This window comes from Squalius cephalus (genome assembly GCF_949319135.1).
Source record: "Squalius cephalus genome assembly, chromosome: 6".
Lineage (NCBI taxonomy): Eukaryota > Metazoa > Chordata > Actinopteri > Cypriniformes > Leuciscidae > Squalius > Squalius cephalus.
In genome coordinates this window covers 32,352,388-32,379,160 of record NC_137127.1, presented here as the reverse complement: position 1 = coordinate 32,379,160, position 26,773 = coordinate 32,352,388, and the positions used below count along the sequence as shown (strand labels likewise).

The 26,773-nt window shown below is 42.9% G+C and overlaps 1 protein-coding gene across 1 annotated transcript; it reads right to left on the bottom strand.

The window, feature by feature from the left end:
* Positions 1 to 1,912: 1,912 nt before the first annotated feature.
* LOC307160460 (uncharacterized protein C14orf93 homolog) lies at positions 1,913 to 26,520 on the bottom strand. Its single transcript, XM_079874593.1, has 13 exons — positions 25,683 to 26,520; positions 18,586 to 18,797; positions 17,564 to 18,259; positions 17,293 to 17,479; positions 5,359 to 5,511; positions 4,863 to 4,903; positions 4,701 to 4,732; positions 4,553 to 4,600; positions 4,189 to 4,306; positions 3,962 to 4,023; positions 3,762 to 3,853; positions 3,558 to 3,673; positions 1,913 to 3,453 (listed from the first exon to the last, which is right to left on the bottom strand). Exons 9-13 carry the CDS (start codon positions 4,252 to 4,254, stop codon positions 3,211 to 3,213), a joined length of 579 nt encoding a protein of 192 aa, XP_079730719.1. The 5' UTR covers positions 4,255 to 4,306; positions 4,553 to 4,600; positions 4,701 to 4,732; positions 4,863 to 4,903; positions 5,359 to 5,511; positions 17,293 to 17,479; positions 17,564 to 18,259; positions 18,586 to 18,797; positions 25,683 to 26,520; the 3' UTR covers positions 1,913 to 3,210.
* Positions 26,521 to 26,773: the final 253 nt, after the last annotated feature.

The window sequence follows — 26,773 nt, the reverse complement described above, 5'->3', positions numbered from 1 at the left end:
TGGAAAACATTAACATTTTTGCATGCCATTAAGTTATTGTCCAAGATTTTGATAACCAGCAATGTCACTATGCATTACACTGCTATACAGCATGCATATGAGCAGTCAATTTGACTTTCATTTTGTGTGGAGTTGTGTGTGTATGCTTGTCTACCATTGCATCTCCCTTGGATGAGCAACAGCTCCACCACGTGGTTGCTCACACTCCTCGCCCAAGGAGCAAGTTCTTTGCAAATCCTCTGATTGGATGCAGAAACCAGCTTCTTTATTCCTGAATTACAAGGGTACATTATTATACTGTAAGAACTTCAGATAATGCACACACAAAAGGCTCGTTTCCTAACAGTTAGGGGTGTGAATCGAGAACCAGGTATCAAGTAGAACTGAGAATAGACACTTTTCACAGACTGTGATGGCACGTTTTAACGGTCATCAATATCATAAATCCTGCAAAAATTTTGTATATTTTCATTTTTTAAAAAACAAATGTGGGACTTCCGGTTTGGTGAGATGGCGTAGACTCGCGTTAAGTCTCGCTCCCACTTTTTTTTTTGTCTATAATAGTTTTAAAACCCTACTATTTCTTTTACTTCACTACCAAGTGGGCAAGTGAGCTAAAACTACAAAACAAAGCAAAAAGGATCAGAAAGCCGAGGCGAGTGGAGACGACGGCAAAGAGGTTAACATGGCAGCCATCGCTAGCCTTCTTTAGGAACACCGCATCGCTCTTTCTGCAGGGCATTATGTACTTTAATACTGCCGTTTCAACACTCGAGGTAAAGCTAGACCAAATTCAAACTGCCGTGACGGACCACGCCTCGAAGATTGCCTTGCTCGAGACACACGTAAATGCACAGGATGAGCGCATGCAAGCCTTGGAAATGACTTGTGCTATCCTAACAGAGAGCAACGCTAAATTGCTAGCCAAAGTCGTGGATCTCGAGTCCCGTAGCTGGCGCAATAACATAAGAATTATTGGACTACCTGAATCCATTGAAGGGCCCCGACCATCTATCTTCTTCTCAGAACTACTTGCGGAAGTATTTGGGGACGGAGTACTGGAATCTCCGCCGGAATGTGATAGAGCCCACCGGTCGCTGTCTGATAAACCGAAGCCGGGGCAGAAGCCCAGACCTGTTATCATTCGGCTACATAAATTCCAACTAAAGGAAAAGATCATCCGCGAGGCCAGAGTGAGGAGGGGAAAGCTTCACTACCGAGGCACACCTATCTCTATTTACGAAGACTATGCGCCAGAGGTGATGGAACAACGCTCCAAGTACAGAGAGGTGCTATCTGAACTGTACAATCTTGGCCTAAAACCAGCACTGTTGTTTCCGGCCAGGCTTACTATCGTAACGAAGGATGGTGAGAGGAGAAGATTTGCATCGGTCACTGAAGCCAAGGACTACATTGCATCTATTCGTCCTGCTGACTGAGATCTAAACTCGAAGTGATTTGTGGAGTAACTCATGACTGGATCGACTGACTCAAGAAGCGGTATTCGTTAAATGCTTGGATTCCATATTGACTTAGATGTGCGTATTATACATAACTTTACATATGAAAGTGGTTACTCTAGATCTATAATGTTAGATGTCTTTTATTTGGCATTATGGAGGTATTGTTTTGTATACACCCTTGTGTCCACTTAGTTCAGTGATTTAGTTCTAAATTTAGATCAATGTACACTTACAGGCGTACCAAATTATTATTATTACTTTTTCGATTTTAATTTTAATTTATTTATTATTATTTTTCTCTCTTCCCTCTCCTCCATTCGTTAGGCCTGGTGCTTGTGGTTATTATACACATTTTGTTGTAACAAATTTTTTTTGGTCAGTCCATTAGCCACAGACTAAGGTGTCTGTAAGGTTTTTTTTTTATTTGTTTTTTTATTTATTTTTATTTTAACACTTTTTAGCCACTACACACCCAGTGCCTGAGAGACTAGCTTTACAGCTGTAGTGCCTACAGTTTATGTGTGATGCACATTGTATGACAGGCAATACTTGGTTATTACACTTGTTTTCTTTTTATTAATTTTGTTTGGTTCTTAAGTCACAGGCTGGACAAAATACAAGTGTTATCCTAAATGGATTTGTGTTTTGCGCCTTCTATTGCACCACGCCTATTCTTCACTCGTAAAAATTTGCAGTGGTGCTTATAGTAGTGGTGCTTATAGTATGTGCCTATTTGAATATACATGAAAATGGTTATAAAGAGTATACAAATGATCGATTGCTCCTGTGCTGATCGATTGCTCCTGTCTGCCTCTCTGCCTGCTGTGAGTTTGTTTGCTTCGGTGCTAAGCTCCGTCTTAGCCTCGTATTTCTTTGTTTTGAACCATCATTCACTACAATTTGCACTGCATGAAAAGAGGTGTATCCGGACCAGTATACTCCTGTATACACTGCTGAAATTCGGAAGAATCCAGGAGTATACTGGCCGGATAGCTCAAATTCCATGGGTCTGTATATGTCCGTATACATCCGAAATGATACCAAATCGGATGTATGTTGTGGACGTATACTTCCGTGCTACAGCCATTTGTTGCCATGGCAAGTAATCCCTCAAAGGTTTTTTCAAGAGAACATTTTCACACCTTTGTGCACCTTTTGGCCTTCCCCCCCATTGGTCCTTTTCTTTTAAAACCACTCCCATTACCCAGACCACTATTGGAGGACAGGACACATTGAAAACCCAGGAAAGTGATTTGATTGGTTACTTTTAGAACATAACCCACCCTAGGCCTTATTGCACAGTGATTTGATTGGTTATAGGCCAGCTATGAAGATATTGCTCAGTATACACTAAACCCCCCTTACCCCAATTTTAATACATTCAAATATAATTTTAAAAACACACACAAAGAACAATGAGAAAGTCTGACATTTTTATTAAGGTAAATAAAACATTACAAAGAGCATTATAAACAAGCATTAAAAAGGAATGGGGGAACAAAAATATTTGAGGGGATGAAAATGTAAAGGAACAAAAACAAATATAACATGAACATTCCAAAGAACATTATAAACATACATTAAAATGAATGGGGAAAAAGAAATGTTAACAAAGGTGTAAAGGAATAAAATACAAAACGTGGAGATCAGCAACATGCACATCAAAAAGGAACAAATATACAAAGTATACAATATAAAACGAGATCAATAAATAAATATAGAAATTAAAGTGTATATATGTAAATATTCATTTTTTCAAACTGCCATGATGCACTGGTGGTGTGACGTAGCGTGGGTCAGCCTCTAGTCTGGTTTGTAGTACCTGGCAGAGAGCAGATAACTCTGTGGTTCTGTTTGGTGGAGACCTCAGCATCCACACTGGCCTTCCATCAACAATAGCATCTTCATCAGACATCAGTTCTATTGTTGCAGTCTTCCACAGTTCCCTTTCTGTGTTGGTTTGTACAACACTGGACATGGTCTCCAGCATCTGCAAACATGACAGTAATTTAACCACTAAAACACAGAGAGGAGGATAGTTACATTCTGAAGAACAAAAACTAAAAAAACTGCTTAACCAGTTTCTTAACTTACCTGTCTCTTTCTTTGACGGTTCTTTGCAGTGTTCTTCATAGTGTTTCTTTTCTGGGCCTTTTCAGGCTGAGCCAAAGAATACTTCCTCTGCAAAGTCTCAAAATACGTCTTGCAACCTGTTAAATAAATCATAAATAAATGTAATGCCAATAAAACTAAGTAAAACAGAGGACATTAAAATGATTACAACATCTTTAAGATTACCTTTTGCACATTCAGGGTCAACGTCTGTAAAAGTTGTCCTTAATTCTTCGAAGAGGTAAGTGGTCACAGCCAGGTTATGTGATGAATTTATTCTGGGGGGAAAAGTTGCAGGCATCATTAATGAAATTCAGTTTTAGTATTTCAAATCCATATAGTAGTAGATTAAACTAACATTTACAGTATACAATACGCAGTCTTACCCGGTTTGTGGATCGTATTTGTGTGGGTTGTTCTCTGAATTATGGAGGCGCTTTACGGATTCCTGTAAAGTTTGAAATTAAAAAGCGTTTAAATGGATTCACAATCTGCAAGAACCACAAAACTGAATTTTCAGTTTGAATAAGTTGGCCATCACAGTAAACATAAGAGACAAAACATATCAGTTCATAAGTCTTTAAGATGTCACTCAGCGCCTCTGATATCTTACCGGTTCGTGCCGCCTTCTGCCTATACAAGGCCACCAGTGCAGGTGTGTGTTGGTCAAGCACAGCATAGAACTGGTTCCGTATGTTGACGTTTGTGATGCGTTGGAACTCAGCACAAAGCTACAAAAACAAACAAAAATAATTATATAAAAAGACTAATACTCGATTTGCAACAGAAAACACATTTGTGATGCAACATGTTCCGTGAAAATACATTGTTGAGCAACATGGTCACATGCAAAGTGATAGTTCTTACACACAGTGAATAGTGGCATTTGCTGTTCCACTTGAATGTGATACATATAAAAAATTTGGCAGTGAAATATGTGTGAAGAGTGGCAGAAAAGAGAAGTGAGTCTGTTTTACCTGTGATTCAATCCGAAGAGCCGGCCATTTCCCCAAGAAGTCCTTCACCTGCACAGATAAAACAATCAATATGAAACCAGTCAAATTATGCAATCAACCTCTTTAATGACAAATTAATGATACAAAATTTCAAGTGAATGTAACTTACCGATAAAGTTGCTCTCTGGTGACAATGTAGGTCTGCACGCACACAAAAACAGACAGCAAGATATTTAATTTTTAAGAGACGTTTGATTGATGCTAATGAATTAGGCTCCAAATAAAAGAAATGGTGAAAAATAGTTACAGCCTAAATTAACATTTGAGTCACCTTGATTTTGGGGATGCTCACTGCACTCCTTCCACTTAAACCTATAATGAAAAGACGTTTGTAAAGGGTTTAATAAAAACTTGCATAGTTCATTCGGTAACTATTATGTCCATAACCTTAACTTTGTTTGAGTAAAAGTTAATGTAACTGCTAAACGTTAGCCACTAGCTCATTTGGGTGCATGTAGATAACATCGCATTGAACTTGCCAGAGCAGGGCGCTTAACACAAACAGCAGCAACACACTCAAAAACAGAAGGACTATCGCTTGCTGAAAAGAGTTATTGACTAACGTTAACATTATTGCCCTGCCACGACATTAACAGTACACAGGATATTATCTTCAACTAGCAGGCGGACTGACGGCAATCGCGCCTGCGGCACCGCGCTTGCAACTTAAAAATAGCCTCGTCTAACAGTCAAATATCACGTGTAATATAATATTCTTACAATATTACAACAAGCAAAGTAGTTTTGAAGTGTTTTGGTTTACTTACAAGTTGTTTCATTCTTGATACACGTCGCTCAAGAGGGTAGCCATCTTGGACAGATTTTTCAGGTAACGTCAGCTGCACGTCATGACGTCATATCACGTGATCGACAGTACACTTTAAAATAGTGAGTAAACCAGCGGTGTTCACTCAGAAATGCTGAGGCACACAAACATAAAAATACATATTTGTTCATAGACATTAATAGTTTAAAGGTGGATTAACTCAGCAAGAGATTTTAACTGTAGTGACCTCGGTCTTCAATTCAGTGGAGTAGAAAAGCTCAGGTTCCATCTACCTTTTTAATAAATATCAAGTCACCTTTATTTATACAGCGCTTTTTACAATACAGATTGTTTCAAAGTAGCTTTACAGAGATAACAGGAAAGTAATGCAAGACAGTTTGTTTCCAGAAGAAAATAGCTTCACAGTCCAGCTTAAGTCAGTTCAGTGGTGATTCATTTTGTTGTATAAATAAATAAATACATTTAAATGTGTATATATATAGCCACTTTGGAGAAAACCGTGATATCATCGTCCAGCTCAGTTCAGATCTCATATAATAGTGTCAACGCAGGCAGATCAATAATATTGTTGAATATTAAATTAAATGTCCCCAACTAAGCAAGCTAAAAGCCAATTGTAAAAAAGGTGACAATTGTTGTTGTCTGCAATTTGTAAAATTTCACAATATAATTTGAGATATTCTGAAATGTTTGGTTCATTTTTCTTTATTTGTTCCATTAAATTTATTGCTGGGAAAAAAATTAATCGCGATTAATCGCATCCAAAATAAAAGTTTGTGTTTGCATAATATATGTGCGTGTACTGTGTATAATTATTTTTTATATATAAATACACACATATGCATGTATATATTTAAGATTTTTTATTTTTTTTATTTTATTAAATTATTTATATTTATATATAATATCAATTATGTATAAATGTATATACAGTATATACATGCAAATATTTCTTAAATAAATACATGCATATGTGTGTATTTATACATACAGAATAATTATACACAGTACACACACATATATTATGCAAACACAAACTTTTATTTTGGATGCGATTAATTTTTTCCCAGCATTAATTAAATTCCTTTGTTTATTTCATTAAATATTCAGATGTTTTTGTGAACGTATATGTTCAGACTGGGTGTTTATTTTGTCCTGTTTTTATAAAAAATATTTGAATAAGAGACTTTTTTTCATGCAGTGGTTTTAAGGCCCTGACACAGGCGACGTGAGTCAACCCTAGAGTCGGCTTTAGTCATTGCTAGTTCTTTGACGTCGGTTTTGTGTTTCAGGTCCTTAAGAATTTATTTATTTTTCTGTACAAAAAGCTTGTTTGCTGTAGCCTATAGTAATCCAGAGATAATTCTCAACCCTGAAGTCCTCCCTGGCCACCCCTCCCTCTGAGAACAGCCAGCACCTTTAGTGTCAGTCATTAACATATGAAAGGTCTTCACACCTAACAGTTGTCAGTCCTCTCACACCCAGCAGTGTTTCAGCTGTATATGTCCGTGAAATTTCACGGATTCCTGTATATGTCCGCATATGTGAGGTTTCCGGGTTTATCTGGAAATATACTGTTCCATGTTACTCTGATCCGCTTTTTCCCGCATACATCCGGCAAACATCAAATTACACAGGAGTTTACCATGCCCGTATTTTGCCGGATTTGAGTCTTTTCATGCAGTGTTGTAGTTTATACTAAATACTATACTTATACTAAATACAGCTTACCCAACATCTCAGACTGACATCGCTAGCTTCCGTTACTACTAGCACAACACGCTAATTCGCTACTGCTAGCCTGTTAACGCGCCACCCGTGCGCTCAGCTATTTTATTTATTTATTTTTCGCTCGCGCCTTTGAGTTAATAAAAGCTCAGGTAAGTAATAATCAGTCAACAAACACGGTGAGTAATGTCTTGTCCTGTTATTGTCACCTGCACTTCATGTCACATGTTTAGCATAGGCTTCTCTGCTGGCAATATAGGATTTATATGTGATAAATGCAAGGAGTCAGTTAGGCTGACAGAGAAGATTTCAGAATTAGAGACACGCATCCAAACCTTAATTGAGGATAGTAAGAGTGCTAGAGCTTTAGATACTATTTTGGATGCGCCTAGCGTGAACTCTTTACATGATGCGGTTCCAGCTGAAGTAGAGCCTGTGCAGCCAGGCAAATGGGTGACGGTGAGGGATCGCTCTAGTCGCGGATCTAAAAACCACTCTTCCGTTCCGATTACCATAACAAATCGATTTGCCCCGCTCAGTGAAACACCCACTGAGAATTCTGTTGATTGTGCCCTAGTAATTGGTGATTCGATCACACGGAACGTGAAAATAGAGACACCAGCGACCATAGTCACATGTTTGCCGGGAGCCAGAGCGCCTGACATCAAAGCAAATTTAAAAGTGCTGGCTAATGCTAATCGTAAATTCTCTAAGATCATTATTCATGTCGGCACTAATGATGTTCGACTCCGCCAGTCGGAGATCACCAAAATTAATATTAAAGAGGTGTGTGAACTTGCAAGTACGATGTCAAGGACTGTAATCTGCTCTGGCCCCCTTCCTGTTCGCAGGAGTGATGAGATAGTCAGTAGATTGTGTTCACTGAATCGCTGGCTGTCTGAGTGGTGTCCGTGTAATAATATAGAATTCATAGACAATTGGAAAAGTTTTTGGGGCAAACCTGACCTGTTGAAAATAGATGGTATTCATCCCTCCTGGGATGGTGCTGCTCTTCTCTCTAGTAATATGGCTCATAGTCTTAGAGCTCAAACATAACAAATTGGGCACCAGGTCAGGAAGCAGACAGACTGGCTAAACCGACCGTCTGCTAGCGGCCTCGCGTCACCCAGGTCAGATAAATCCCATCACATAGAGCCTCTTTCACCTAGATATCATCATATAGAGACTGTGTCTGTTCCCCGAATTTGGAAATCCAAAAAATGTTTAAACCTATCTAAGGTTAAAAATTTAATTGATGTTCAACAAATAAAAAACAGCTATAATACAGATGAGCAAATGCTAAATCTTGGGTTACTGAATATTCGATCGCTTACTTCAAAAGCACTCATTGTTAATGATATGATTTCAGATAATAACCTAGATGTGCTGTGTTTGACAGAAACCTGGCTAAAACCAAACGATTACATTACTTTAAATGAGTCCACCCCGCAAGATTACTGTTATAAACATGAGCCTCGTCTTAAACGCAAAGGGGGTGGTGTTGCTGTAATTTATAGTAATATTTTCAAAACCACTAAGAAATCAAGTTTCGAATATAATTCTTTTGAAGTGTTAGTGCTTAATGTAAAAATATATAGTATAAATGATAAATCGCGTTTGAGATTTGTGCTGGCTACTGTATACAGGCCACCAGGGCACCATACAGACTTTATCAAAGAATTTGCGGACTTTCTATCAGAGTTAGTATTGGCTGCAGATAAAGTACTAATTGTTGGTGATTTTAATATACACATCGATAATGAAAAAGATGCATTGGGTTTGGCATTTAAAGACATTGTAAACTCAATTGGAGTTAGACAACACGTGTCAGGACCTACTCATTGTCGTAATCATACTCTAGATCTAATATTATCACACGGAATAGATGTGGATGCCGTTGAAATTCTGCAGCAGAGCGATGACATCTCAGATCATTATCTAGTCTCGTGTAAATTACATTTAGCCAAGGCTGCAAAGCCGACTCCGTGTTACAAATATGTTAGACCTATCACTTCTGCCACTAAAGATTGCTTTATTAATAATCTTCCTGATCAGTTTCATCATTTTAGCATCCCGGATAGCTTAGAAAAACTTGATATTGCAACAGAAATTTTTAACTCTCTCTTTTCCAGCACTTTAGACACTGTTGCTCCTTTGCGCTTAAAGAAGATTAAAGAAAATAATCCAACGCCGTGGTACAACGAGCACACTCAGGCCCTTAAGAGAGCAGCCAGAAAAATGGAACGAAACTGGAAGAAAACAAAACTAGAGGTATTTCACATTTCATGGAAAGAGAGCTCGATTGCATACAGAGAGGCTTTAAAAGCTGCTAGATCTGCTTATTTTTCAACCCTATTAGAAGAAAATAAACATAATCCTAGGTATTTATTTGAAACAGTGGCTAAACTAACGAAAAAGAAAGCTTCAAACACAGAAGTTTCCAAGCAGCACAGCAGTAATGACTTTATGAACTTCTTCACTTATAAGATTGATAATATCAGGGAGAAAATTATAACTATGCAACTGTCTACTACAGTATCGCATCAGGCAGTGCATTGTAGTCTCCCTGAGGAAAAATTTGATTCATTCGTTGCTATAGGAGAGGAAGAATTTACTAAACTCGTTAAATCATCTAAATCGACAACATATATGTTAGACCCTATACCGACTAAGCTACTGAAAGAGATGCTTCCAGAGGTCATAGATCCTCTTCTTAATATCATTAATTCGTCTTTGTCTCTAGGATACGTACCAAAAAACTTTAAGCTGGCTATGATTAAACCGCTTGTTAAAAAAACGCAACTTGATCCTTCAGAATTAGTCAATTACAGGCCGATCTCGAATCTACCTTTTCTGTCAAAGATACTAGAAAAGGCAGTATCTTCACAACTGTGTTCCTTTCTAGAAAGAAATGATATCTGCGAGGATTTTCAGTCCGGATTTAGACCATACCATAGTACTGAGACTGCACTCGTTAGAGTCACAAATGATTTGCTCTTATCATCCGATCGTGGTTGTATCTCGCTATTAGTGTTACTCGATCTTAGTGCTGCGTTTGACACCATCGACCACAACATTCTTTTAAATAGACTAGAAAACTATGTTGGCATTAGTGGAATTGCACTAGCATGGTTTAAATCATACTTATCTGACCGTTATCAGTTTGTAGCAGTAAATGAAGAGATGTCTCATCGATCACAAGTTCAGTATGGCGTACCACAAGGCTCAGCACTAGGACCGCTGCTGTTCACTCTGTACATGCTACCATTAGGAGATATCATTAGGAAACATGGAATTAGCTTCCACTGTTATGCCGACGATACTCAGCTCTATATTTCTTCAAAACCTAACGAAACTTACCAATTCACTAAATTAACAGAATGCATAGCTGATATAAAAAATTGGATGACTCGTAATTTCCTACTTCTAAATTCTGAAAAAACAGAGATTCTAATTATTGGACAAAAAACGTCCTCACGTAATAACCTAGAATACTGTCTAACACTTGATGGCTGCTCTGTTAAGTCTTCGTCGTCAGTTAGGAACCTGGGTGTGCTCTTTGATACCAATCTTTCATTTGAAAGTCACGTGTCTAGTATCTGTAAAACCGCATTTTTCCATCTTAAAAATATATCTAAATTACGTCATATGCTCTCATTGACAAATGCGGAACAATTAGTTCATGCTTTCATGACATCAAGGCTAGATTATTGTAATGCTCTACTGGGTGGTTGCCCTGCACGCTTAATAAACAAACTACAGCTAGTTCAAAACGCAGCAGCTCGAGTTCTTACTAGAACCAGGAAGTATGACCATATTAGCCCAGTTCTGTCAAAACTGCACTGGCTCCCTATTAAACATCGCATCAATTTTAAAATATTGCTGATTACTTACAAAGCACTAAATGGTTTAGCTCCGCAGTACTTGAGCGAGCTCTTAACGCATTATACTCCTTCACGTCTATTGCGATCTCAAAATTCCGGCCAGTTGATAATACCTAGAATATCAAAATCGACTGCTGGCGGTAGATCCTTCTCCTATTTAGCACCAAAACTTTGGAACAGTCTTCCTAACATTGTCCGGGAAGCAGACACACTCTGTCAGTTCAAATCTAGATTAAAGACACATCTCTTTGACCTAGCGTTCACATAATACATTATAGACTTCTATAATTCAATATTAGGCTGCATAGATTAGGTCAGCTGGAACCGGGAACACTTCCCATAAATCCTGATGTACTTGTTACATCATGAGAAGAATGGCATCTACGCTAATTTTAGTGTCTGTGTTTATCCCGAGGTTTTCCCGCAGCCTGCCGGATCCAGGCCGTTTCCAGATCTGACGAAGGCCCTTCGCCTGGACCCGATGACAACGCAGTGCTGAAGTGCCAACTAGTCTCTCCCTATGGAGGATCCCTTTCCCACTCTACAGATAAAGCGTCGTCGGGAAAACTCAATTTGCGTATCTACCCCGAATTGATAAATTAAAATAAAATTCTGAATTAAAACTATAAGGAAACACCAGTAATTTGTTTAGGCTTGGTTTGTAGGGAATTCCAAACCTGCACACATATATTCAAATGCACATAACTATTGAACCCGTTCTTAATGCGCATCTGAACGCCATCAGCGTTTCTCACAGGATCGCGTTTAAAGTTTGTGTAGAGAGAATGGTGTTGTCTTGGCGGCCCCTAATTTAATAACAAATGGTCGTTGCGACGGAAGCGAATCAATCAAAACCAACTTTAGCTGGAAAATAACTTTATTAAAGAACCGCTATAAAGCCAAAACAATCTTACGTTAAATTATACATTTATCTCTGTAAAGCTGCTTTGAGACAATCTACATTGTTAAAAGCGCTATATAAATGAAGATGACTTGACTTGACTTGACTTGACAAATATATTTGTTTTCCTCTCTTGGCAAATGTACATTAATTTTTGTTGTTTACTTATATTATATACCAGTATTATGTATGTGTATATATATATATATATATATATATATATATATATATATATATATATATATATATATATATACATATATATACATATATAAATATATGTGTATATATATGGTATATATTTTTGTTTGTTTATGGTTTTTGTTTGTCATCTTTTTTTTTTTTTTTTTTTTTCTCAGGACTGGGTTGGACCATGATCCATTCGTTGTTCACTTGAAATTTTCATTACAAAAGGGGGGGTTGACGTTCAAAGATGGTGGGAATGAGACGTTGGAAGTCTTGTATCGCTGTAAAGCGTTGAGACGTGCCCATTGCAGAAGGCCATGCAGTTCCAGTTACAACATTATGCATCGTTCTAGATGGCTGTTGATACGTCAAGGATGAGTAAAGGTGTGCGCCTGATTTCATGGAATACCAAAGGAATGAATAAGGCCATTAAGATTGGTAAGGTAATGACACAGCTGCAACATTTGAAAGGGGATATTATATTTCTACAGGAAACACATCTTAAAACATCAGATATCCAACAAATCAAAAAGCCTTGGATGAGTCATGTGTTTCACTCGAAATTCTCGGCCAAAGCTAGAGGGGCTGCTATTATTATTACCAAGAATATATTGTTTGAGCCAACACATATTATTTAGAATGTCAATGGCCGTTATGTCATAGTATCGGGCCTGTTACAGAACCTTTCAGTAGTCCTAGTCTCTATCTATGCTCCCAACTGGGACGATGAGCAATTCTTCATCAATCTCTTTGCTAAAATCCCAAATAGCGACAATCATCATATACTGATAGGAGGCGACTTTAACCTAGTGCAAGACACAATTCTCGACAGGTCGTCTTCCAAGCAAATTAATCTATCTAATTCTGCTAAAGTAGTGTTTAATTGCTCATCTCATCTAGGAATTTCGGACCCCTGGAGGTTTAAAAACCCCCAGAGTAAAGTTTTCTCTTTTTTCTCCGCCACACCAAACCTTTTCCCGGATTGACTTTTTCCTGATTGATAATAAATTGTTGCATCTGGTTACCACTAGATGGATACCCCATAGTTGTTTCGGACCATGCCCCCACCTCGCTTGATATTAATCTTCCTCTTAGTGTTATCTCCCCACCACTTTGGAAATTTAGTTCTCATTTATTAGCGCATCATGAGTTTGAGAACTTTGTGGCCACTCAAATTAGTAAATACATTGAATTCAATGATACCCCTGAGGTCAACAGTGGATTCTTATGGGAAGCCCTTAAAGCCTTTGTTCAAGGTCAGATTATTTCCTTCACTTCGTACATATGCGTAAGGCTGAAAGGACTAAAAGGCAGGATAACCTAGACAAACTCCTCAAACTTGATGAAACTTACGCCGTCTCTCCCTCACCTGTCCTTTACAAAAAACGACTTCTGCTACAATCAGAATATGATTTCCTGATGACTCATATTGTAGAGAGACAACTGCAGCAATCTAAGCAACGTTTTTTTTTTAACATGGCGATAAGGCGGGTAGACTTCTAGCCCAACAGGCCAGTGCGGCCAATGCCTCTAGATTAATTCCAAGAGTTATGTCCCCTAGTGGTAATCTTACTGCAGACCCATCTGAAATCAACAGAGTTTTTTTAGACTTTTACATTAACCTCTATACCACTGAGCAGTCTTCAGCTTCGATAATGTTCCCCAGTCCCTTAGATTCTTTAATATTTCCTAGAATTGATGAAGATTTGGCTAAGGAATTGGGCAGCCCCATTTCCCCCCAAGAAGTCAAAGAAGCAAATAACTCAATGCAAAATAAGAAATCCCTAGGCCCCGATGGGTTTACAGTTGAATTCTACAAGGCATATTCTACTTTATTAGTCCCAATTTTAGTGAGGATGTACAATAATTAATTTAAAAAAGGCCGACTCCCACCGACGCTGTATATGGCTTCTATATCCTTGCTTTTGAAGAAAGACAGGGATCCCACTTCCTGCGGTAACTACAGACCGATTTCTCTGTTAAATGTAGACTACTTTAAGATTAAGATTACTAGATTACTAATTAAGATACTAGCCAAAATTCTGTCTCTCCGCCTGCAAAATGTAATGCCATCCATAATTTCATTAGATCAAACAGGCTTTACATTGGATAGGCATTTTTTCTTCAATACTCGGAGATTACCTGACATTATTTTCTCTCTCTCATCTAATACCCCTGAAGTCATAGTTTCATTGGACGCGGAGAAAGCTTTCGATTAGGTCGAGTGGGAATACCTGTTCTTTGTGTTTGGAAAATTCGGGTTTGAATTTTGAATCCAAACTCATTTCTTGGATACGGCTTTTGTACGCTTTCCCATCTGCATCGGTATATACCAACGGTGTTCGATCGCCACCCTTTTTCCTTCAACGGGGGCCTTTGTTATTTAATATAGTTATTGAGCCCCTGGCCATCTGGCTTCGAAGTCACGATGCATTTAAAGGCATCACACGTCATGGCTTGGTCCATAAATTTTCCCTTTATGCAGACGATTTGTTATTATAAGTCTCCGACCCCATAGCTTCTTTCCCCCTATACTATCCGTTCTAGAACAGTTTGGCTGCCTATCAGGGTACAAGTTAAACTTTCAAAAAAGCGAGTTATTTTTTGTTAACCAACTGGCTAAATCTCTCCCTCATTCTTCATTCCCCTTTAAGTTAGCCTTGGATGGGTTTAAATATCTGGGGATATTTATCACCGGTTCGCTTAAAGACTTGTTTTTTTAAGAACTTTACACCACTTTTGGAAAAATGCAAGTCAGATATTGCTAGGTGGAGTTCCCTTTCCCTTTCTGAAATAGGTCGTCCAAACCTTATTAAAATGGTTATTCTGCCTAAGTTTTTGTATCTTTTCCAGCATCTTCCAGTCTGCATTAATTAATAAATCCTTTTTCGCTAATTTAGATCAGCAATTGAATGGATTAATTTGGAATAACAAACCAGCTCGCATCAGGAAGTCAGTTCTTCAGCTTCCCAAATCTGAAGGGGGTTTAGCACTGCCAAATTTTCGATACTACTATTGGGCATGTAACATCCATAAATTACTATATTGGGTTGGCCTTAAAAGTTGTGCCTCTAGTCCGCCCTGGGTGCATATAGAGATATCTTACTCTCGTTTTTTACTTTCTAATATCTGCTCCCAGCTTCCCCTTGGGGTACACAAAATCTCGAGCAATCCAATAGTTATTAATACTATTAAGATTTGGCATCAATTCAGAAAACAATTTGATCTACATAGAGCATCGATTCATATGCCAATTTCAAATAATCACTTATTTTCCCCGTCCCTTTCAGACAGCTTCTTTGATATTTGGCCAGCTAAGGGTCTCTCTACTCTAAACGACCTGTATGAAAACGAAGTCTTCTCCTCTTTCTCTTCTTTATCAGCTAAATTTAACCTTCCTAATAGTCATCTTTTTCGTTTTTTTCAAGTGAGGCACTTTATTCAAAAGCTATTTCCCCATTTTCCCAATCGTCCACCCGAATCAGAAATTGATTCAATTCTCACCTTCGACTCTGGTCAAAGACGACTGATTTCAACCATTTATGGTAAAATAATCTCCTTAACCCCTTCTCCGATTGACTCCCTTAAGCTAACCTGGAAGCATGATTTGGGCATTGACATTTCCGATGACCAGTGGAAAAACATTCTCAGTTTAGTTCACTCTTCATCTATTTGTGCTAGACATGCCCTAATACAATGTAAAGTGCTTCATAGAGCTCATTTCACTAATGCCAGACTGGCTAAATTGTTTCCTAACAGAAGTGATGCCTGTAACAGATGCAGACAATCCCCAGCCGATCATCTTCACATGTTCTGGGCATGCCCGGTGCTATCAGATTATTGGTCAGACATTTTCAGAACCCTCTCACAGGCCCTCAATTACACTATTGTCCCTAATTCTTTGACTGTCCTGTTCGGCCTTTCCCCAATCACATGTATACCAGCTACAGCGCACTGCGTCATTGCCTTTAATACTTTGCTGGCCAGGCATGCCATCCTCCTTAAATGGAATCATGCTTCTCCTCCATCACATGACGATTGGATAAGAGAGGTATTGCAATGCATCCACCTTGAAAAAATTAGACATTCTCTTAAAGGTTCGCTGAGATCATTTCATAAAACTTGGAGCCCTGTACTGACTACTATTGAAGGCCTTATCGGGATGTCAAGACCTCCTGATTAGACTTCTGTGGGGAGGGGGGAGACAGTCTTATTATTATTATTATTATATATATATATATATTTTTTTTTTGTTTACATACTTTCTCGTCTATGTATTTACTAGTTTATTTATTTCGTTTTTTATTATCTACTTGTGAGTGCTACGGGTGGCCTTAGGGGCAGGGTGGAGGGGTTGATGGGCGGGGGTCTATATTGCTGTGTGGAACTGTTCTGTTGATTTTCTTTTTCTTTTAGACACCTTGTTTCATTTTACATCTGTAGTAACACCCTTTATATGTCTGCAGAAAACTTAATAAAAAAAAAAAAAAAAAAATGAATGTACATTTATGCCACTATACTTAGTTTAATATTACCTCTGCATCAAATTACAAAAAAATAGTTAACGCTGTTGTGAGGGTGTTTCTAATACAGCGGCTATGGGAGTGACGGTAAAAATTACATATTTTTCTCTTCTGACTGCTGTTCAAATCAATTGCTCTCTATTTTTTTCCTGTTTTTGAAAGTTGTGAAAACACTGTTGTGGAGTATTTCATTTGCTATTTGAGCAAATGGAAACACAAAAAATATATTTAATGTATTCTCTCATTCACCGCTATAGATTTTTACCCAACTATGACGACTTCTGCTTCTGAGAAACCCGGAAATGTGAAAAGGGTCCATCGAATCCTTCAATCTACTGAAATATTACGCATCTGACCTTGATTCCTCCCATCAATGCTGGCATGTTTTTTAAATGGGCATTGATATGGGCAATTGGTCGGTTTGAAAGTAGATTTGAAATAGACAGCACAGTCCTACACTGTCTACCTTATTCTAATATGCCATTATGGCCATCGTAGTAACATAGGCTACATTATGTGTTGATATTGAAAACCTGTGTAGACTACCTTCACTACTGAAAGGATTTGATAAGAGAATTGATAGAGAATAAGACCGATAAAGTAGGATCGACAATTGCATCAATATTGTTAAAATCCTATACATTCCCACAATAAGTATCAACAGGTTGTGCTCTACTGCCCAATAGACAAACCTTTTGCCACATGCCATGGATCAAACTGATGTATGATGTTAGGATACTCCTCTCTCATCAATTTTCTGATGGATGGATGTCTATCAGTTGTAACCACTTTGATGTCAATGCCTTCATCCAAGAGCCTCTCCAGCACTTTCCTTAAGCCCATTGGTTCCATTGCTATGAAACTCATGGCCTGGGACACCTAGAGGGAACAAGTTTAGAGATTATGAAATTTTAGACAAAACTTTTTAGTAAATTGATTCAAGTGTTGTGTCCATTTTTTTACCTGAATCAGATCAAAAACAACTATCTGACTGGACGAGTCATTCATGAAGGAATAGGTTGTATATTTGCATGAATGGCCTGGGCTGTCACTCCTCCCAACTCCGTAGAGCTGCACTCCCTCACCATCCTGAGTCTGGCAGATTAGTCGTGCTTTTATGATGTATTCCTGCTTTTTGTATGCTGCTTCAATCACCGGAATGAGGTAGCTTGCCTGTATGTTGTAGTATATTGTTTTTTGGGGCAGCTGCAAGTTCAAGAGCCCAGCCCTGTCAGCAATGTCTGTAAACATTGCACCAGTGAAAAGTGTGGCAGCTGCTGCTAGTAGGTTGTTTTCCGGGATTCCACGTGTGTTTGGACATGATTCCCAATGTCCAGTATGACCGTTGTTGCATTTCCAGCTCACAATGATTCTGCTACCAATTGTTGTTATGGTCCGGTATGCCTCGGAGATCAAAGCTCCACAAGTGGAGCATTTCTGGAAGAGCTCCATGAGTTTTGACTCATTCACAATCCACTTTCTCTCCGTCCATCCTCTGGGATGTTCAGAGCTGCTTGAAGTGCTTCCTGTGGAAGAGGTGGAGCGGCTTGTGAATGGAACTAAACTGGTATCAGCAGGATCGGCAGCAGGCTCTGAACACATGCTGATGTCCAAGGCTGATGTTGAACTGATGTCCATTACAGATGATGTGTGTGTATCCTGTTATTGACAATTCAACATCGAAATATTTAGTTTTTCCTCTCAAATTTGCAAGCCAGTATTGGTGTTCTCACATGAAAATGATTTGAATAAACAATTATCTGACTTTTCTATGATTGCATTTCATAATACTATAGATAAGTGTCAGCAGAACGATGAAAAAACTACTAATATTTTCATCATGGATTATAGATAGCAGACATATAACTTGGCCACTCACATCAAAGATTAAACTTTTCCCTGGACTGCACACAGCCATGACACTGGACGAAGATGCGGTGTCCTATAAATTATAGAGATTTCAAATAAAAGTTTATTTGTCCTACCAGTTGTGTCCATGTGGGTGCCAGGGCAGAAAATGGCTTTGTGCACGTCACTGTCTGTGCAGGACTAGTCAGCTGCAACGTAACGGAACTTTGAACTCCGCTGGAAGTTCTTTTACAGGTCTGGATTTCTGAGGGGTTGACTGTGGTACACCGGCAAAAAGGCTGAAGGAATCTTCATGTTCAGGTAGATCCTGCTGTACATCAAGCTCACCCTGATTGATAATTGACAGAAAAAAAAGGTTATTCCATGGTGGCAATACCTTTGAGATGCAAGCTAAAAAAAACAGTTCCAACACCCTTTTCTTTCAATAGCATAGGTAATATGATATTACATACAATTACATTTTGGGAAAAGGCTGCTTGCAAGGCTAATTCTGAAACCAGGGACAGAGCACTGATTCAAGAGCTCCTCCCCCCTTCTAAGTAAATGTAGCATATAATATAACATAATGGTGTAATAAACGTTTTGGCTTGAAATGAATGTGGCTATCAAATGTATGTAAAGCAAGTCTTTGCTCATAATAGGCAGGAGGGGCAATATTATTAGTCTAAAATTGCAAAGTGGCTGAGTTAAACAGGGGCGGCACTGGGAATTTACAAGATTCGAACCGCTTCCTGAACTAGTCATGCCAAACAAGGCTTTGGACGTCATCAATGAGATGATTTTTCGACACACACTCCGAAGCCTCGGTACAGAACGTAACATCACTAGTATTTTGTACCACAGAAACTGTAGATAAACAATAGTTCCCTTTCGTGGTCACTCCGAGTTACGTCGGATGACGACGATTGGGGGTTTCGCTTAGAAGCCTATCACCTTCGAGTGTATAAAACGAGCCAATGGCAATGAAATGCCATGGGTCTGCGGAATTTGCATAGCGTATCTCCGCCCACCGCAGGGGGTATATAAGGAAGTACGCTGCAATATGCAGATATGTTTTCGCTTCGGAGCCGAGAACTTCTCCACTCCTGCAAGCCAAAATTCTGAGTTATTCTTCTCAAATCCTTCGAGACGAGCGAGCTCTCCGGTGTTGGTGTGAAGGCGATTTCAGCGAGTGCACACTACCCTGCTGATCTGTTCAGTGATCTGACAGTTAAGTGTGATTTCTCCCTGTTCGCTTCAACATCCGCGGAGTTTCCTCTCACAAAAAGAGCATTGCACGCGGCACGTCTTTTTAAAGATGCCTCGCCCGTGCACTTCTGGTTGTGGTTGCGATGTGTTCTTTGGTGATGGACACAATCTCTGCTTGGCGTGTTTGGGCGTTGATCACGCTAAAGCAGCGTTTGTGGATGACTCATGTTCTCATTGCGGGAACATGACCATCTCCATGCTGCGGTCGAGACACAATGAGCTCACTAGAGCGAGAGTCCCCCTACCCACACCCCGATCTACTGACTCCCCGGGAGCTAGTACTTCGGCTGGTGGCCGGGGTGACCTGAGGGTGACTGTGTGGGACATACCGCCGACACGTCCACGGTCCACACACCCCTCTTCAGCATCGGTACCCGCGAGCGTTCAGACTGAGACCGCTGGTCCCTCTACGGAGGCCCCGCGTGTTTCGTTTGGAGCTCCACAAGAGGATGCAATGTCGATCACTGCATCACAAGGTGGGCATGAGTCCTCGGGAAGTGAGGATTCGGCTGTGTTGCCGCCCTCGGGCGTGCCAGCATTGCCCGAGTCTGATCCCGAGCTGACTGCCATGCTTTCCCGGGCAGCCGCGGCCATTGGACTCGAGTGGTCCCCGCCGCCTGATCCAGTCCGCTCGCGGCTGGATGATTGGTTTTTGGGAGCGGCCGCTGACACTCGTCGCCACCCAACCCCAATACCATTCTTCCCGGAAGTGCATGAGGAAGTTGCACGGTCCTGGAAGGCCCCCCTGTCTTCCCGTGATCGTTCGTCAGCTTTCTCCGCCTTTCCTCCCCTCGATAAGGCTGATGCTTGTGGGTACACTGGGATTCCCCCGGTCGAACGTTCTGTCGCGATGCAGCTGTGTCCGACAAGCGCTTCATCGCGTGGTGATCCTAAGCACCCATCCAAGGCCTGTAGATTTTCGTCCACCATGGTGGCGAAATCTTACAGAGCGGCGGGACAGGCAGCTTCCTCCTTGCATGCCATGGCCATCTTGCAGGTCTATCAGGCCCAGATGCTTCGTGACATGCACGAGGGTAGGACAGACCCAGGGCTCTTTGATGAGCTGCGCGCCGCCACCGACCTCGCTCTCCGAGCGACGAAGGTGACCGCGCGCTCCCTGGGTCTGGTGATGTCCACAGCTGTGGTCCAGGAGCGACATCTCTGGCTGAACCTGGCCGATATGCGTGAGCCCGAGCGGACTCGTCTGCTTGACGCTCCCATATCCCAGGCCGGCCTTTTCGGCGGTGCAGTCGAGGACTTTGCCCAGCAGTTCTCGACCGCCCAGAAGCAGACTGAGGCGATTAAGCACATTCTGCCCCCACATTCATCCTCAGCCTGCTCGCCGCCGAGGGCGCCCTCCCGCGGCTCCCGCCCCTCCCGCACGGCCCCAGCAGCAGCCTTCATCCGGGCCGCGTCGTGGAGGAAGCCGCAGGAAGGCGCCACAGCCCTCTCCGGCCCCGCGGCCCGCTAAACGCCAGGCCAAGCGGCGCACCTGAGACGGGCCGCTCAGGTTTGGCTTTCTTTTCTGTTCAGGAGCTGGTAGCAGGGCCACTCCTTCCCCCGGTGGAGGGCCGGGGGAGAATCTTTTGTTCTCCACTCCCCGCTGCTCGTCCAACGACGAGCAGTACCCTAATGTGGTTAAAGACAGAATTGAATCCCCCAATCCTGAGCCAACAGAGCCCGAGGGCCGCAGTGCACGCCACCCTCGGGTCCCGCCACTGCCGTCCTCCTCTGCTCCAGAGGTGCGGGATGACAGCACGCGCCGCCCACGGGCCACGCTCCTCTCATCCCCCTCTGTCGCCAGACCCCTGCCAGAGCACGCCCCGTGGGACGCGCGCCCTCCCCTGGCCTCCTCTGGCAGGACGCGGTTAATGACCGTGCCCCCGCACAGGGCCGCTATGCCACCCTCCTCGGTGCCAGTCATTCCGCCTCGCTGCCCCACCGACGGTACAACTGTGGTTCGTATGACCCCGCTGGTGCACTTTCTGGAGGCCTGGTTAGAGCTTCCCAGACTGTCCCGCTGGGTCGCGAGAACCATCAGGCTCGGCTACGCGATTCAGTTTGCGCGATCTCCTCCCCGCTTCAGCGGAGTCCGCTTCACTATGGTCGGTGGCAATGCCCCTGTCATGAGAGCGGAGGTCGCCACCCTACTGGCGAAGGGTGCGATCGAGATTGTCCCTCCAGCCGAGATGAAGTCCGGCTTCTACAGCCCTTACTTCATTGTGCCCAAGAAGTCCGGTGGGTTACGGCCAATCCTCGACCTGCGCGACTTGAACCGCTCCCTTCACAGGCTGCCGTTCAAGATGCTAACGGCCAAACACATCCTCCAGTGTGTGCGGCCGCAGGATTGGTTTGCAGCGATCGACCTGAAGGACGCCTACTTTCATGTCTCCATTTTACCTCGACACAGACCGTTTCTTCGGTTTGCTTTCGAGGGGAGGGCATACCAGTATGCGGTTCTCCCTTTCGGGCTAGCCCTGTCTCCTCGCGTCTTTACGAAGGTCGTCGAGGCAGCCCTTGTTCCCCTCCGGGAACACGGGGTTCGCAACCTTGAACTATCTCGACGACTGGCTGATCCTAGCTCACTCTCGAGACCAGGTTTGCGAACACAGGGACCTAGTGCTCCGGCACCTAGCTCGTCTGGGCCTTCGGGTCAACTGGGAGAAGAGCAAACTCTGCCCCGTGCAGAGGATCTCTTTTCTCGGTATGGAGATCGACTCGGTCGCCATGTGTGCGCAGCTTACGAGCGAGCGCGCGCAGTCACTGCTGACTTGTCTTCGTCAGTTCGAGGGCAAGAGTGCGGTTCCACTGAAACTTTCTCAGAGGCTCCTGGGGCATATGGCATCCGCAGCCGCAGTAACGCCGCTGGGATTGCTTCATATGAGGCCGCTTCAGCTTTGGCTTCGCGACCGAGTCCCGAGGTGGGCATGGCAACACGGCACGCTCCGAGTCCCAGTGACTCCAGTCTGCCGTCAGACCTTCTCCCCGTGGACGAACCTCAATTTTCTACGGGCCGGAGTGCCCTTAGAACGAGTTTCCCGGCATGTTGTTGTATCAACAGATGCCTCCACCACGGGCTGGGGCGGCATGTGCAATGGACATGCGGCCGCGGGCTCCTGGACAGGACCCCAGCGCCTTTGACATGTCAATTGCCTCGAGTTGCTGGCTGTACGTCTCGCCCTGCACCGCTTTCATGCGCTGCTCAAGGATCAGCACGTACTAGTCTGATCAGACAATACCGCGACAGTAGCGTACATCAACCATCAGGGTGGTCTACGCTCCCGCCGTATGTCGCAACTCGCTCGCCACCTCCTCATATGGAGTCAGAAGCATCTGAGGTCGCTTCGAGCCATTTATATCCCGGGAGACCTGAACCAGGCAGCCGACGAGCTGTCTCGGCTCCGGCCTCTCGCTGGAGAATGGAGACTCCATCCCCAGTCGGTCCGGCTGATTTGGGATCAGTTCGGGGACGCACAGGTAGACCTGTTTGCCTACCACGACTCGTCCCACTGCGACCTGTATTATTCCCTGACCGAGGGCACGCTCGGCATGGATGCACTGGCACACAGCTGGCCGCGGGGCCTACGCAAGTATGCGTTTCCCCCAGTGAGCCTTCTTGCGCAGACCTTGCGCAAGATCAGGGAGGACGAGGAGCAGGTCATTTTGGTTGCCCCGTATTGGCACAACCGGACCTGGTTCTCCGAACTAGTACTCCTCGTGACAGCACCTCCCTGGCCAATTCCCCTGAGGAAGGACCTCCTTTCTCAGGGACGGGGCACCCTTTGGCACCCCCGTCCCGATCTTTGGAACCTCCACGTGTGGCTCCTGGACGGGACGAGGCAGGTTTGAGTACCCTACCACCAGCAGTGGTGGCTACCATCACTTCCGCTAGAGCATCGTCCACGAGACATGCCTATGCGTTGAAGTGGAACCTCTTCGTCAACTGGTGTTCTTCTAAACATCAAGAACCCACGAAATGCCTGATCAGTGTCGTGCTTTCCTTCCTGTAAGATGGGTTGGAGCGAAGGCTGTCTCCCTCCACCCTGAAAGTGTATGTTGCCGCCATTGCCGCACATCACGATGCGGTTGATGGTAAGTCTCTGGGAAGGCACGACCTGATCATCAGGTTCCTGAGGGGAGCGAGGAGGCTGAATCCTCCTCGTCCTCCCCTCGTACCCTCTTGGGACCTCTCAGTGGTTCTAACTGCCCTGCAGAGTGCTCCATTTGAGCCTTTGCAATCAGTAGAGCTTAAGTTCCTGTCTATGAAGACAGCGCTCCTGGTTGCATTGGCCTCCATCAAGAGGGTAGGGGACCTGCAGGCATTTTCGGTTGACGAAGCGTGCCTGGAATTCGGGCCGGCTAACTCTCACGTGATCCTGAAACCCCGGCCTGGATACGTGCCCAAGGTTCCTACCACACCCTTTCGAGACCAAGTAGTGAACCTGCAAGCGCTGCCCTTGGAGGAGGCAGACCCAGCCTTGGCACTGCTCTGCCCAGTACGCGCCCTTCGTGCTTACGTAGACAGAACGCGGTGTTTCAGGACCTCAGACCAGCTCTTTGTCTGTTATGGTGGGAAGCTGAAGGGAAAGGCTCTCTCTAAGCAAAGGTTGTCTCACTGGATAATGGACGCCATCGCTTTGGCATACCAGCAGCAAGGTCGTCAATGCCCCCTTGGTGTGAAAGCCCACTCCACTCGTAGTGTGGCTTCCTCTTGGGCTCTAGCGCATGGCGCCTCGCTATCAGACATTTGTAGAGCTGCAGGCTGGGCGACACCCAACACATTCGCGAGATTCTATAATCTCCGAGTAGAGCCAGTTTCTTCCCATGTACTCGCTTCAACCAGCCAGTACTAGATTCTGCTCAGGTGTCTTCGCTTGCTCGCCATTCCTCTCCACGGACGGGATACGTGCGATTATCTTCTCAGGTGAGTCTGATAAGCTCTGAGTTTCCTCCAGCACTGGTTACGTCAACGCCTGAGTTATGCCAATCTGCCATAACGCAGCTTTTGCGCTTGACTAGGTGCCTCCATGTGCATGGTCCCCCCTCTGGGCGACCCCCACATGTGTATTCCACTGTAAGTCTCTTTTGAGCGTGTGTCTTTCCCTTGGCAAGCCACCTTGCCACCCCTGGGGTTTAAATATTCCACCTGCGGCTGGACACCTCAGTGATCCTCCATATGCATCCCTCTGGATCATATGTGTCTCTCAAGTCCCCCCCTTAATGGTTGGGCGTAATTGCATATTTCTCCTGAGATATGCTTCCCAGTGTACTTGGTATTCCTGTGTTAGGTAGGACTCCTTCGTTCGTGCTAGTCTCACAACAGGGAGCTCAGACTTACGCAGGGAACTGGATGACAGCCGAGGTGGCGTGATTAGACTGGAACCCCAATCGTCGTCATCCGACGTAACTCGGAGTGACCACGAAAGGGAACGTCTCGGTTACGGATGTAACCCTCGTTCCCTGAGTAGGGAACGGAGACGTTACGTCTTCCTGCCACTTCCGCTGTATCGCTGAAAAACGCCTGGGTCCAGTTTCGACTCCTCAGCGAAGACATATCTGCATATTGCAGCGTACTTCCTTATATACCCCCTGCAGTGGGCGGAGATACGCTATGCAAATTCTGCAGACCCATGGCATTTCATTGCCATTGGCTTGTTTTATACACTCGAAGGTGATAGGCTTCTAAGCGAAACCCCCAATCGTCGTCATCCGACGTAACGTCTCCGTTCCCTACTCAGGGAACGAGGGTTACATCCGTAACCGAGACGTTTCTTTTAATCAAACTATACACTACCTCACCAGAACTCTACTACAAAACTACTAACATTATATACTGTATAAGCCAAATGGTAGAGCAAACCTAGCCCTCAGTGATTGCATTTCACAGGTAGCTAAAGACAACAGCAGTGTTTTTTTTTTCAATCTGGTCATTCAAGCTAATTAAAAATAATAATGTTATACTTACAGCCATGGGTGATGATGATACACTTGGACCTGTCTGTACTCTGAAGATTGTTGGGATGGCCATATCCTTTAGACGCCGTACCATACTGTCCATGTTTTCCAAATTCATCTGGTCCAAAATGCTTTGAGCAAACACGCCATTTCTTGATTGATTCTACCAGTGTTTTGAGATCTATGTTCAGAGCAGCCAACCATTGATTGTTTCGTTCCTTGTTTTCCATTGGTATTCTGTGAAACATGATGGAAGAGTACACCTTCGACTTACTGTCACAGCCTTTTACAACACACTAAACCATTACTAATCGCACAGGTAAATCTACTACCTAATTTGCAGGCTGCAACTACACAAACTTAGTGTCACATTGGAAGTTACCTAGCTGGGGACTATTTTCAGGCGCTGTGTAATATCATTAGTATTTACTATGCTGGTGCTTATGTCAAAATGATTAATGGCTTTGACCTTTGACCTTTTGACAAGTTGAACTTCCGGTATAGGGGTCAGGGATTAACCTTTGCCCTTCCTACCCATCGATCATGTGGTTTTGACAGTTAGTTTGACCTTTTAACCTTCCTAACCCTAGATCATGTGGTTTTGACAGTTAGTTTGATCTTTTAACCTTCCTAACCCTAGAGGTTTGGGTTTTTGAAGTTGGTATAATATGTCATGGTTTTGACAGAAGGTTTGGGTTTTTGAAGTTGGTATAATTATTTGTGGTATTGACAGAAGGTTTGGGGTTTTGAAGCTGGTATAATACGTCTTGGTTTTGACAGAAGGTTTGGCCTTTTGAAGTTGGTGTCACAGGATCCCCCCTCCATATTCCTGAGCGTATCCGGGGCTGCTGTGAAAGTGATAAGAAAAAACTGTGGAAGTGTATCTCACTCAAGCGTTGAAAAAAAACATTCTGTTCTTTAAAAGAATATAAATGATTATTAAAATAAATAATATAAATGAAAATCTACCTCACAAAAAGTTGAAATAAATGTAGAACTATCCGCTGAACCAAGTATTTCAGTTTAAATAAAATGGAGTCACAAAAAAATTGCAATGAGTTTAAAGTTGTAATACAAAAGATCACAGAGTGTTTACTGAAG

Coding starts and splice junctions, on each gene's coding strand:
- LOC307160460 (XM_079874593.1), bottom strand. CDS start 4,254: ATGCTGTGCTTGACCAACACACACCTGCACTGGTGGCCTTGTATAGGC. Junction 3,854..3,961: donor AAATACGATCCACAAACCGG/GTAAGACTGCGT, acceptor TTTTCCCCCCAG/AATAAATTCATCACATAACC. Junction 3,674..3,761: donor TGACCCTGAATGTGCAAAAG/GTAATCTTAAAG, acceptor TTTATTTAACAG/GTTGCAAGACGTATTTTGAG.